Source organism: Arvicanthis niloticus, chromosome 6 (assembly GCF_011762505.2).
Source record: "Arvicanthis niloticus isolate mArvNil1 chromosome 6, mArvNil1.pat.X, whole genome shotgun sequence".
In the NCBI taxonomy this organism is placed as follows: domain Eukaryota; kingdom Metazoa; phylum Chordata; class Mammalia; order Rodentia; family Muridae; genus Arvicanthis; species Arvicanthis niloticus.
Window position 1 is genome coordinate 36,835,202 of NC_047663.1, and position 14,584 is coordinate 36,849,785.

At 43.3% G+C, this 14,584-nt stretch overlaps 1 protein-coding gene and 1 long non-coding RNA gene across 2 annotated transcripts in view; both read left to right on the plus strand.

Moving 5' to 3' along the window:
- The first annotated feature begins 5,820 nt into the window (after positions 1-5,820).
- Positions 5,821-14,584, plus strand: part of Appbp2 (amyloid beta precursor protein binding protein 2) — a 46,711-nt gene continuing 37,947 nt past the window's right edge. The window contains exon 1 of the mRNA XM_034505185.2: positions 5,821-6,291. Coding sequence (XP_034361076.1) covers positions 6,154-6,291 — 138 coding nt within the window. The 5' untranslated portion in view covers positions 5,821-6,153. The remainder of the gene's footprint in view (positions 6,292-14,584) is intronic.
- LOC143442717 (uncharacterized) lies at positions 6,550-8,522 on the plus strand. The gene is made up of 3 exons (XR_013111125.1): positions 6,550-7,063; positions 7,361-7,478; positions 8,097-8,522. It is a non-coding gene; the product is annotated as an uncharacterized LOC143442717 (long non-coding RNA).

Here is a 14,584-nt window from a genome sequence, read left to right on the forward strand (position 1 = left end):
GCCTCAATAACTTGTCCATTTAAAAATAGTGAAATATGGCTCAGCAGGTAAAGGTGTTAACACTCAAGCCTGCCAACCAGAGTTCAATCCAGACTTGGTTCTCAAATTATAACACTTACTGTTATGTCCTCAAAACGTTTATGGAGGAAAAGATACGAAAGAGCGGAGCAGACACAGCAGCAGACAGACTTGAAACATCTGGCTTGCTTTGTTTCTCTAAGTATTAACTCAGAGAGACTTGAAACATCTGGCTGGCTTTGTTTCTCTAAGTATTAACTCAAGGAACAGAGATATTGGTCCATATACTGGAAGTTAATCTTATTTAGACAAAAGATCTTCTTAGCCCACCCTTCTTTGTTCTCTCCAGATGACACAGGATCAGTGTTAAGAACCACATCAGAAGGGGCTGGAGAGATGACTCAGTGGTTATAAGAACTGACTCCTTTTCAGAGAACCCAGGGTTGAGTGCCCTTAACTGTCTGTTGACTGTTACTCACTGACCGGTGTTTCTACCCCACACCAGGCAGTTCACAACTACATCTAACTCTAGCTGCAGAAGAGGATCCACCACAAGTACCAAAGGTACTGCACTTATGTATATGGACAGAACCAGACCTTGGATTTCTGATCTTCTTATAGTACAACCAATTTAAGCTTATACAAATAAATGAGATTCAGACTATGGTTATTTTATTTGACTTTGACAATTACTGGGGGCTTAGGGGAGGTAACCCCTAATCTACTCTTCGAACTGTGGGCCTGGCCACCTCCTGATTGGTATACCCCAGATACTTGCTGTTTCTCTTGGCCACATGCTCACCATCCATCTCCACTCATGGTGGCTTCCTCCTCTCCCCTCATTCTCCCTCCTTCTCTCCTCATCTTTCCTCATTCCTCTCTTCTCTACCTCTAACCAGGTAACTAACTCAAAGCCCACCGACCTCTAATCCCTCCAGTAATTGGCTGTAGCCAATTTTATTTAAACAACAGTTTTAAATCAAGGAACAAGGTTTGCACAATAAAAGCTTGTAAATGTGAGAATTCTGATTAGCACTACCGTACCTAGCAACACACCAGGCCTCAGCATCCTCCCACCCGTCCGGTGCTTAGACTACAGGCACGTGCCATATGCCACATTCATGTGGTTCCTACCATATTTATGTGGGTCTGGAATTAAGCCCAGGGCTTCATATATGCTAGATAAGTACTCTATCAAACTCTATGAGCTACAGCCCAGTAGGTTTTGATTAATATAATGCTGTATGTAGTAATCAGGGAGAATTTAAAGAAGCCAAAAATCTATGGACAGTAATTGCAAACATGTCCAGAAATTTCATTTTCTGTAGACCTAGGTGTGAGAGGTGAGGATTAGACTTTTCCTATCTGTAGTTTCCCAAGTGGCTAGAACTTGCTCTACACTTATGGTGTAGCTTATATGGTATGATGACATATGGTACAGTAGCTATGCTATGAAAACTCTTGTTTTGGGATCGAATCCATGCAGCCATTACTGTGTGATCGATCAGTCTTGACTATATGGATTTAGACTTGATCTTTGGAAAAATACCTCAGATTTAGGACCCAAATGGTCATTGTGACCATTTCAATATTCCTGCCTATAACAGAGGCAAGGAAGGCAGGGCTGTAGTGGCAATAACTGTGAAGCCAGGGCAGGGGGATGGGATTTCAAGGCCAGCCTATGCTACAAAGCAACACCCTGTCCCTCTCAAAAAAGAGTAAGGGTCAACAGCAGAAAGTTGTCCAGCTCAGGCTACCATACGGATGAACTGCATCACCTTCATTTTCGTTGATTTCAGTATATTGGGGATTGAGTCCAAGGCCTCTCAGCTGTGAGGCAATAGCACTCTGCAACAGAGCCCATTCCCATCTCCACTTAAATGGGTTTGTTTTATTAAAATTTTAAGACAGAGTCTAAGTTGTTCACTGTATCTCTCTGGCAGGTCTGAATCTGTGATCCCCCTGCTTCATCCTCAGTAGCTGGATGGTAGGCCTGTGCTGCCCATTCCAGCATGTATCCTTCTTCTGAGGAAATTCACTTGATTGTTACATGTAGCCATGAGAAACACAAGGGTCATTGTGGACTCTAGGGTGATAAGTTCCTAGCAACCTTAGGGGGCTGAAATAGGGTATCTATGATACATGTATGATAAACCACTTTGACCTTAGTGATTCTAATAAGCAGTGAAATTTTTGGCTTCTTTAAAAACATAGAAATATTATAAGAATGTGTTTTCATTTTAATTCCAAGTGTGGGATATGGGACTGTCCACAGCAGCTGACTATGATTTGTCTTGTGCTCTAGCAGGGGTGTCATTCTGCCAGCTGCAGATAGTTTCGGCAAGTGTGTGATGTTTGAAATTCTGGGGACTTTTCAGAGGGTATACAAATGCTAGGGCACCGAGAGATGGGTGGGTTGTTGGTGGGTTGCAGTTTGTTAAGTAGTTGTGTGCGAAGAAGAAACAACAAGAAGAAATTAGATATCCTGATGGCAAAGATCAAACTTGTCCCAAGGAACTCGATTCCCCAACTCAGCAGGAAGTAGTCTAGGGATAAGGCCACACCCTTTCCCTTCTACCCTTTATTCTCTCCCATCTAGTGTTAGGTAGGGGGTTGAAAGGGAGGAGGAAGAGGCTTAGAGAAGGGTGGATGAAAAAAGGAACCCACAAAGTAACCAAAGATCCAGCTACAGTAATGTAAAAGTAACTTTTATTCTCCTGTATGTAATTGTTCTCTCTCTGAGGCTTACTGCCTCTGTCTGCTAACCTAGGCCTAATCCTGGAAGCTTCTAGCCTCCTTATAATCATATCTAGGCCTAGAATGTTTTCAGCCTCTGAGACTCACTGCTGAATAAGCTCACCCTTCCTAGTTCTTTCTGATCTCTGGCTGTTCTGGCTCAAAACTCCTCTCCATGTTAACTGATTCAAACTGGCTTCTTTCTCATCTTCTGATTTTTTTTTTTCTCTGCTTGACCTCATATTAACTTTGGCAATATGGTCTAATCTTCCAGCTCCTTCTTATTCTCTGGTTTGTTCTCTCTTCAATCTTTTTCTGTAATACGCTTAAAACTGCCTCCTCCCTCTGGGTCCTCTGGAAGAAGTCAGTTCTCTTACCGACTGAGTCATTGCTCTAGCTCCTGCAACTCTCTGTAGATCAGGCTGGTCTGGAACTTATAAACAGCTGCCTGCTTTTGCCTCTTGAGCATTGGGATGGATGGAGGCTGTGCACTATCACCACTCACCCCACCGGTGCACCGGTGACCCAGGCTGTGTGTGTCCTCTTGATCAAGGCTCCCAAGGCCATCTCATGTGTTTTAATAACTTCTGTTTCAAAGCCGTAAAGGAATCAAGCCGTCTCTTCCCAAAATAAAGGTTGGGTTCAAATATAGGCCCTGGCGCATATCAGGCCCATGCTCCTCCACCAAGCTACTCCCAGCTAGGTCTATTTTTAAATCTCTAATTTTGACCACCAGCATCTAAGATCTTACAGTGATGGATATGTTTGTCTGACACCCTTCATCTACTCACAGAATCTGTGTCCCAGTTCTGATTCTGACTAAATATCCTAAGAGATCTGCATTCTTTCATGTATCCCTTGAGTACAGATGCTGGATAAAATATAGGAATTCATTTAAATTGGAATTGCAGATAGATAATAATGTTTTAATATGTCATAGTAGTTATACATGTTTATATGAAAGGGCTCCAAAAGTATATTTGAGCTTGAAAATTAATACAGGATTTGCTAAAGGAATTATGCTCTCTCTCTCTCTCTCTCTCTCTCTCTCTCTCTCTCTCTCTCTTTCTGTTGTTTTGTTTTTTGAGACAGAATTTTTCTGTGCAACCCTGGCTGTCTTGGAACTCCCTTTGCAGACCAGGCTGGCCTTGAGATCTGCCTGCCTCTGCCTCCTTTTGCTGGGATCAAAGGTGTGCGCCACCACAGCCTAGCAGAAACTATGTTCTCTACGATCCTAAAGGCATAGGTAAAACTATATCAAGGCTCATACATTTTAAAAATGTTCAACAAAGCATGGCTGCACAGGACTGTAATCCTAGCTCTGAGTAGACTGAAACATGCTTCCCTGTTCCAAGTCAGTCTGGATTCTAAAGCAAAACTCCAGTTCTAGTTCTAAAAACAAACAACCCACCCAAAAGTACCCCACAAAACAGAACAAAAACAACCAAACAACAAAAATTTGAGTTCACTGCTATCTGCCAGTCCCCACCCACATCTGTCTTGAGAGATAATCAATACAAGTTTAAATTTAAGGCCAACATGGTATTTTACAGGCCAGCAATGCCCATAAGTGGGTCCCTGACTCAAAATCAATCAATCAATCAATCAATCAATCAAATCAAATCAAAGGGTGTTTTAGAGGTTTCTATGTATTTTTTAAAACTTGATAAATCTGTCAACCCTATTTTGAGGCTGACTACAGCTTTCCCAGGTCTGTCAATTATAGAATAAGAAATCCCAAAGACTGAAGAAGTTTAAATGTGTGTTGTGATCAATCAGTTTCGCTGGATTTAAAGTGCATTCCTCCATTTATTTGACATGCATTCTCAGACTACTAGAAGAATTTGGTAGGTAAGCCAAAACATAAAAACAATTAATAGCCGGGCAGTGGTGGTGCACGCCTTTAAACCCAGCACTTGGGAGGCAGAGGCAGGTGGATTTCTGAGTTCGAGGCCAGCCTGGTCTACAGAGTGAGTTCCAGGACAGCCAGAGCTATACAGAGAAACTCTGTCTTAGAAAAACAAAAACAAACAAAAAAGAATTAATAGATTTCTTTTTTTTTTAAATGCGAAACGGAACTTGAATGATAGCTCAGTGGTTAAAAAAAATGCTTGTGCTCACGAAGTAAGGGCATTGGAAACCACTTTTGATCCCAGCACCAGCGAGGAAGAGGCAGTAGGTCTGTGACTTGAGACCAGCCTGGTCTACAGATAAAGATCTAGGAGAGCCAGGACATACCAGACAAATGTTAAGTGACTGTAAAAAAAAAAATTTTTTTACCTCGTTAAAAAAATTGGCTAAATGAACATACTAAAAGTTACAGTGTAAATGGTTTTACAATGAAATCCAAGCTTCCCCTCCTTAGTGACTCCTAGTTACAGGACAAGGCGCTTAATAAAACTTAATCGGGGCTGGGGAGACTGGGTCTAACGAAGGATTTGTAGCGTTAAGTGGATTCCTTGAATACGTAGTTTTTCAATATTCAAACTACCATTCCTTCTTTTCTTTTCTTTTCTTTTCTTTTCCGAGACAGGGTCTCAAGATCGCCCTGGCAGGCCTGAAACACTGTAGACTAGGCTGGCCTGGAGCTCAGAGAAATTCAACTGCCTCTGCCTCTGGAGTGTTGGGATAAAAGTGATGGGCCACCACATCCCTCAATGTAGATTTTCTGTTTGCGACAGGGTCTCACTCCGTCTACCTTGATCTCAGGATATACCCCGGCTTCTGCCTCCCAAGTGGTGCGTTCCAAGTGCATCGCCACGCCGGGCCCCTACTGTGCACTTTGTGAAAAAAGATCAGTTCTAAAGTTAGTTGATCTAAAAGATCAATTCTTAAAGTTGAAGAGGGCTTTCGTCTAAAAACTCACTGACACGAGTCAGTGTTGGAGAGCCACAGTACGCTGGGTAAATACCATCCCAACTAACGCCCAGCCTCCCCAGTGCCTCGCCCTGTAGGAACTCGCACCCAGCGCCCCCACGACGGTCCCGGCTCTTTCTCCGCAAGTTTTCCGCCTGCCGCATTCCTTCCCGGGCGCGTCGGCGCGCGCTGACGTCATGACGCCGCACACGCAGCCCCGCCCATGCAGGGCTGAGCGCCTAGACGGAACTGAGCTCGCTCTCCTGGTGGGAATGTGAGGCTCTTGGTTCAGTCGTGCTCTGCGTTTGTCCCGATTTTCCTGATCTTCCGTGTCCGCCGCTGCCGCCGCCACTGCCACCGCCACCACCACTGCCAGCACCGTCTGCCCTCAGCTCGCGCGCGCACGCGGAGGCCGGGCAGCCGGGTCCGAGAGGCGCGCGCCCGCGTGGTCGCCGCCCCTCGGAAGCCTCCGAAGCTGCACACGGGTTCGCTACGGAGGGAGGTGGAGGCCTGCGGGAGGAGGCGGAGGAGGAGCGAGGGAAGATGGCGGCCGTGGAGCTCGAGTGGATCCCGGAGACGCTCTACAACACCGCCATCTCCGCTGTCGTGGACAACTACATCCGCTCGCGCCGCGACATCCGCTCCTTGCCGGAGAATATCCAATTCGACGTTTACTACAAGGTACGGCCGATCTGCTCGATCGGACCCCGCCGCCGCTCCCGGGCCGCACCCCCTTCCACGTCCACGGCCCGGCCCGTAGCCCTCGAGGCAGGGTCGGCTGCGGTGGCCGCTTTCGGATACCCGCCACTCGCCACCCCCGCGTCTGCCTCCGGGTCTGTGCGGCCCGGGGGGGTTCTTGTGCCAGTGCTACCCGCCATCCCCTTAGGGGCCCCAGGGTAGGCCTACGGGGAATGCCTGGCCCAGCCGGGTCCCACCGGGTCCTCTTGTCGCTGGGGTATTTTCTGCCCTGTCCTCTCTAGTGTTAGTATCAGCTGCAGTTTTTTGTTCCGCTCCACCCTCAATTCTCCCTACTTTGTCATCTCGTCGGTCCTCTTTACCCGAGTAACTGCTTTTTTCTATTTTTTTTTCCCTCTCCCTTCGCTGGTCGGAGTTCCGTCCCTTTTCTTTTTCGACCCAAAGTGATTTAGTTAGGGCTTATTGGAAATAGTGTGTGGGCTTCATTTGCATATCCTTGAAAGCTTTTTGTGTGGTTTCAGGTTCTGTTTTGGTTTTTCAGTTTACACTTTGTGTTGAATTGGGAATTTTACTAATGGGAGAGTGTTGACTGGCTCTTTAGAAAGGACGCAATGAAATTCCCTGAAAGCAAGAAGGAAAAAAAAAATCTAAATTATACCTATGTGTATGAAAAGTGCGATTTTGCAGCATTCTTGAGTCGCTCTCCCTCCAAAATCTGAACAGAAAGTCGCAAGTTGCTCTCCAAGGAGTTTCAAGGGTAAGTGTCCTTAGACGTGGACAATTTTTGCAGTGTTCTGAGAGGGAGGAGAACTTTATGGACTTGGAGCCTCCCTTTTCCTCTCCCCCACATTTGAATGTGAACACTGGCCTTATTCAGTGATCCTTGCTTTGAGTCAGCGAGAACTTCAGTTTCCAGTAGCCACTTTTGCAAAAATATGACCAGTAGAGGTTTTTTATTTTTAGATCTTTAGTATTACTTGGTTAGGTAGTTGTCTCTCAACAGTGTAATTTGATACTTAGCAGATTTGTATGTTATATTTGTTTGGTTTTTCAGGGCGTTTGTTTTATTAGAGAGATTGTCTGCTTTTTCCAGCTTGAGAACATTTTTTCAGAATTAGCAACTGACATACTGCAGTCTATAAACCCTGCTGCTTTGCACCAGTTCTTAACAGGTAAAATCATTTCCCTCCTAAATATCTGGAGAAGATTCATTTTGACAACGTGTGTTAAAATTTTTGGATTTAGAAGGAAACGTCCCCCCATTCCAAGTGGTTTTGATACATTGATTACTTGTGTGTGGCTAACGTTAATTTTATGCATTTAAGCTACATCAGTCCCAAGGACAAATTAGTTTGCTTTTCTCAACCTGGAAAACTGCTGCAGTATGTGCTATTTCTGTCGATTTTATTAAGTCATATGCATACGTGTACACCTTCTAGAGCAAATTGCTGGGACTCTAACCAGTAAAAATACCCCTACTCTCTGAATTCTGTCAAAATACTTTTAGTATCTTTTAGTACCTTCCACTAAAATTAAAGCTCTTCCTTTGAAGATTATTGTTAGTGAGTGTGAACAGTTAGTGCTTTTGGCCTGTGTCCTATCTCTGTGTTGTTCAGAGTTTTCATATTGCTTTTTTGGGAACATTTTGTTTTATAGTCAGATACTTGATGTGCAGGGCTTGGAGCTGTGTTAAATATTGTCATCTGTTACTTTAAGCCTTACAACTAAATTCACCTGTAAGGTGAATTCACCCTGCTAAAACCTTGTTTCCTTTTTTTTTTTTTTTTTAGATAAGAATTATTTTATTTATTTATGAGTACACTGTAGCTATCTTCAGACACACCAGAAGAGGGCATTGGATTCCGTTACAGATGGTTGTGAGCCACCATGTGATTGCTGGGAATTGAACTCGGGACTTGGATGAACAGTCGGTGCGCTTAACCACTGAGCCTTCTTCTCTCCAGCCTTTCCTTTTCTTACTTATTTATGCTTTTGCTGTTCTGGAAGTTGACTCTAGAGTCTAGCTCATGCTAGACAAGCAAGCATTCTACTACATTCCCAGATTTCTCTTAACTTTTTTGAGACAGGATTTCAACGCCTCGGCTGGCCTGGAACTCCCAGACTGGCTTCTTAACTCAGAAGCCTCTGCCTTCTGGTGCTGAAATTTAAGCCTGAGCTATAGGGCCTCAGTGCCAGACAAATCTCTGTGAGTTGAGGCCAGCCTGGTCTATATATGTGAGGAGTTCCAAGCTGGTCACAACTACACAGAGAGACGTTGTTTTAAAAAATAAATTAAAATAAAAGCCTAAGCCATTACATTGTCAGCTTTTTATTTTGATACAGTGTTTCATTAAGTTGCCTGGTATGGCCTTGAATTAACAAAGTAACCCTACCAGGCCTTGAAACGCTTTGGCCTCCCAAGTAGCTAGGCTTACAGGCCTGTACCACCATGTCCAGTTTAGGTTGCTTTTTAAAATAGCGGATATTTTGACTGTAGAGATGGCGAAGTGGTTAAGAGCCCATGGTGGGAACCAGCTGTGGTGTTGCACGAGTGCCTTTAATTCTAGCACCTGGACTGGGGAGGCAGTCCAATCTGTGTGAGTTCTAGGCCAGCCTGATCTAGATAGATAGCAAGTTCCAAGACAGCCAAAGTTACGCAGAAAAACCCTGTCTCAAAACAAACAAAAAACTGAAACTGATCAAACAAAAGATTTTACTTAGTATAAGAAGCATTACATTATTTTTGGAAAATGAACCCAAGAAAAATCTGAAGCACAGTGGTTTAGAGAAGTGCACTTCATGATACCTGGGTATGTTAGTACTCGATGACACTGGCACAGTGTCAGCAGAGGGAGAGGTTGAGTATCCGACAGCCCAGAAAGAGACTAAAACAATTTGAAGTTTTATAACATAATTAGGTTAAGAGACAGTGCTGTATTTCAAATCAAATGGGAAAAGATTTTTGAGATGCTTTATTTAGATAACTGGCTGTTTGGTAAGTTAGACCACTACCTCAGATCATGTACCAAAATGAACTCCATGAGGTTATAATTTTAAATGTATCTATTAGAATCAACAGAATAAGTTATCAGGTCAGTCTCTTGCTAAAATTTATTACTTAAGAAATAATTTTAAAGGTAATTTACAAATTACAAAAATATTGCATAAAAATAAATGAAAGGTGAAGCTTGCTTTTCTTGCCAACACTGCAATGCCATCTTGGCATGGAGAAGACTTTAAGTGGGAAACCAGAAGCCTGGAGAAAACAGCATGAGGACCTGAATTCAGTTGTCAGAATAGACAGCAGGGTTCCCTGTAGTAACTGCCAGCCAGCCTAACCTCATCGGTGAGCTTCAGGCCAGTCCTGCTTCAAGAGAATGAGGTGGTCAGTGTCCTGAGGAACAACACTCAAGATTGTCCTCTGGGTCCCATGCGCACAATCAAAATACAACCTGAGAGAAAAAAGAAAATTAATAGAAGTCACCACAGTGTTTGTGGGAATACAAACTGACATATCTTTGTTGTTGTTGTTGTTGTTGTTGTTTTTGGTTTTTTGAGACATGGTTTCATTATGTAGCCCTGGCTGTCCTGTAACTCAAAAAACTCTGCCTCCTGAGTGCTGGGATTAAAGGCCTGTGCCACCACACTACCTGGCTGGCTACATATCAGTTTTAATGTTTAAAGTTTATATTTGTGTGTGTTTCATGTATCCATATATATACACCTGCATATGGAGGCCATAGAACAACCTAGGGTATCATCTTCAAGATCACTACCCATCTCTTGACACAGTGTCTCATTGGCTGGACTGGCTGACTACAGTGTCTCAAGGATCTTACTGTCTCCACCTTCAGGTGCTTCAAGTATTCAGCAGAGTGCCATCCTTACATAGATGCTAGGATTTAACTCTGGTCTTCAAGCTTACAAAGCAAGCAAGCACTTTATTGATTGAGCTAACTCCCCTGCCTACATTTCCTTCCTCCCTCTCTTCCCCTACCTACCTTTCCCTTCTCTTCCCACCCTCTGATGTTGTTGATAAATGGTCTCCTGTAGTCAAGGCTGCCTGCCCTAAAACTCATAAGCTGCTAGCTCAGTGGTTCTTAATCTGTGGGTCGAGATCCGGTTTCATATCAGATATGCTACAAATTAGATCTTTACATTATGATTCATAACAGTAGCAAAAATAACAGTTATCAAGTAGCAACAAAAATAACATTATGGTTGGGGGTCACTACAGCATGAAGAACTACTGTATTAAAGGGTTGTAGCATTAGGAAGGCTGAGACCCTCTGATGTAGCCTGTTCCTCCAAAGTGGTAGGATTATGGATACATGCTACCATGCCTTTTTTTTTTTTTTTTAAGAACTTTTTTTAATACATTTTTTTTTGTTTTAGAGTGTGTTTGGGCATTTGTGCACAAGTCAGATGACAATGTACTGCAGTAATTTCTCTTTTATTCTATTCTTGAGATCAAACTCAGGTCAGGTTAGGTGGCGAGCATCTTTCCCTGCAGAGCTGCATTGCCTGCCACACTTTATTCCTGTTTTATTTTTTAAACCATTTGCACGTGCAGGTATGCTTGGAGTGCAGAAATGTGCCATCCTCTGAAGCTGGGAGTTAGTTGTGGTTAGAAATGAACTTGTGTCCTTTGTAAGAACAGGGTGTACTTCTAACTGCTAAGCCATTCTCAGCTCCCCTTCCTTGCTAGGAGAGTGCTTGCCAGCATGTTGAGGTCCTCTTTAGCTAGATCCATAGCTCCATAAAACAAGCTTTTCATGTGAATTTAAACACAGACACAAATAGAATAGGGTGATGGATGGACCTGCATTTGTCTCACACACAGCTCTAAAAGTGGCCATTTCTTATGTATATGTAAATACATACATACATACATGTTTATTTAATGTGTGCATACGCATGTGGAGATCAGGGAAATCTTGCAGGGGTTGGTTCTGAAACATCTTGCTAGCACAGAGGTACCATTTCTTATACTCTAGCATTAGCATATGCCCATAATTAGCAGTCAGGAGGCTAAGACAGGGTAGGGATCAAGAAATGAAAGGCCAATCTGGTAGCCTGATGCAAATAGTGAGATCCTGGTTTTGTTATTTAAAGTCATGTCTTAGTCATTTTTATTATAGAAAATCTCTTACCCATTTTACTCCTTCTTGTATTTGGATGTAAGTCTAGATATTTCAATACTCTAGCATAATGCATGTCTGATTTCAAATTGCTTGTTTCAGTCAGGACCTTGAGTTCCACTACTTAGTGGTGGAATTTTTTTTGGAGACAGAATCTCATATAGTCCATGGTGGCCTTGACCGTCCAATGTGGCTAAGAATAGTCCTGTTCTGATCTTTCTGCCTCCCACGCAGTGGGATTACAGACATGCACTGCCATATGCAGGGCTACCAAACACTCTACTGAGCTACATCCCCAGCTCCTTTCAGTGGACCTGGAATATATCTTTTTGTGTGCCTGTGTTGAATGTATGTAAGGTGTAATGATGTGTAATGTATGTGCACTTGCACACATGTACACCAAGATTAGAGAAGACATTGGGGGTCCTACTTTATCATTCTGCCTTATTATCTTGAGAATTTGTCACTAGGCCTGGAGCTAAGCTATTAGCCATTGAGTTCCAGTGGTACAACGGTCTGTGCTCCCGCAGTGCTGGTGTTATACTCACATGTGGCCATGCTAAGTCTTACATTGGTGATGGGGATCTGAATTTAGGTCCTCTTGCTTGGGCAGCAGGTACTGTTACCCACTGAGCAGTCTCCTCAGACTAGATATATCTCTTAAGTCTCTTTTTAGCTGTAAGTTCATTTTCCTCTTTTTTTTTTCTTTTCATTTCTCTTTTCTTTATTTAGAAATGGGTTATTTTGTCCTGTGAACAGAATTTTATGTAGTCTGGAGTTTTGATGGTCACTATATGAAGTGTCATTATCTCTCCACCTGGGTGCTTTTGCATTTGTCTCTGGGAACTTCATGAGTTTCAATGTTCTTAGCAGATTTGTTTGATTTTGTGTGGGAGTGTAGTTGTAGGTGTGTGTGTGCAGTGAAGGTGTATATGTGTATATCAGTCTTGGATGTTAGTCCTCAGGCCCTGTGGACCTTGGTCCTTTTGTTGTTTTTTGTTTCAGACAGGGTCTCAACTATTTAGACCAGTCTGGCCTTGAACTCATATAGAGATATGCCTGCCTCTGCCTCTTTCGTGCTGGGTTTAACGGTGTGTGCCACCATGCCCTGCTCCACCTTGGTTTTTGAGAGTCCCTCATAGCCATGTGTACAAGTGCATGGTGTGTGCCTGCCTGAGTATGTGCTTGTGTGAGTGTGTGTATGTGTGTGTTTCAGACCGGCCAGCTAGGCCTTCATAGTGAAATCTTGTTTCAAAAAAGGAGAAAAAGTGGGGGAAGGGGGGCTAGCTGGCCAGGAGCTCCAGGGCCCTGCCTGTCTCTGCCTCCCCGGTGCTGGGATTATAGGAGAGGCCGCCCTGCCTTGTATAGATGTTGTGCATTGAACTCAGGTCAGCATGCTTGCTCTGCAACTGTTTTTGATGACTGAGCCATCTCTTTAGCTCCTTTTTCATTTTCTGTTTTTGTTTTGTTTCTGGTTTTCTGAGACAGTGTCATTGATACACAGAGTGGCCTGGAATTCAGAATCTTGCACCTCAGCCTCTTGAGTACCGGAGTTACAGATGTGCGCTATCTTACTTTGCTTTTAGGCCAGGTTTTTGTTTTGTAGCCCCAACTCCTGGAACTCACTATCTAAAACTCAGATTCATCTGCTTCTGCCTCCCAAGTGCTGGGTTTAACCACCAGCTCAAGTTTTAGCTTCTTAATTTTTGGCAACTGTGGATTTTCTGCATTTGAAAACTTCAAACCAGCCAGGCAGTGGTGGTATGCACCTTTAATCCCAGCACTCAGGAGTCAGAGCTCTGTGAGTTTGAGGGCAGCCTGGTCTACAAAGTGAGTTTCAGACAGCCAGGGATACACAGAGAGACCCTGTCTCGGGAGGGAAAAAAAAAAGGAAACAGCTATTTTTGTGTATAAATTAAAGCAACCATATTCAGAATTTGTTCTCAAGTTTTCCATTTTTGTTGTATTTTCTGTTTCTAGAGTAGAAAAGAGAGGTTGGTGATTTACCAGCTACTAGCACTTTGCTCCAAAACAGTTACTTATATCACATATGGCAGTTAACACAGAGACCCACAGCTGGTTAAGGTAGGTGCAGAGGAGGCTGTGGGATGCTTAGTCCATGCCCCTCTTCTCACAGTGCAGGGTTCATTGTGGAGTAAGGAACTAAGGTCTGTCAGAGTCAGAGGAAGGAGGAGATGCCCACAGTGAGACAGCAGGGCAGCTGCACATGGGAGCGAGCTCACAGCATCTGTGACAGCATGCACTAGTCCTGCTTCCAGCCAGACTGCATTCCCAGATGGTAGCCACTGGGAAAAGAAGAGTCCACTACCAGTGGATGGCCTACAATCAAGAGGATGTGGACAATGTAAACTGAATTGTTTTTTGTTTTTGTTTTTTTAATTTTCTTTAAAGAGGGCACAGAGTTGTGTTGGCAAGGAAGGAAGCTGGATCTGGAAGGAACTGGATGGGGAAGGATCGAATATGATCAAAATACATTGTATATTTAAAGGGGGCTGGAGAGATGGTTCAGTGGTTAAGAGAATTTACTGTTTTTGCAGAGGACCAAGGTTCAGTTCCCAGCAACCACTTGGTGGCTCAGAACGGCCTGCTACTCCAGTTCCAGGGGATATGATGCCGCCTTCTGAACTCTGGCTCCTGTATGGATATAGTGTATGTGCTTGTGCTCACGTGCGTGTGTGTGCGCGCGCACACACACACACACACACATATTCAGGTCCATACACATAGTCACACAATGTAGTTAAATATTTTAAAATACTTTTTTAAAAAAGAAAACAATAAACCCAAGTACTTAGAAAAATTTTGAAAGTTACTGTGTAAAGTTAAGCATATAAGATTCACTGTTAGATCTTATAAATATGTTCATAGCAGGTTGGGACGACATATCTATGTGTAAAAATTAGGGTCTTCTTAGGATTATATTTACCAGCTTTTGAACTGTTTAAGAAAATAATAGAATAACAGTACTGAATCCTTGGTTGCTGATAATAAACTATAGAGTAGAGACTGTCTTGAGTTTGTCTGTTCTGAGTTGCAAGCTCATCCAATGGTGGTAACTACCAATTTGCATTGTTCATTTTAAAAATTTAAATGTATATAGTGCCAGGAATCATGCT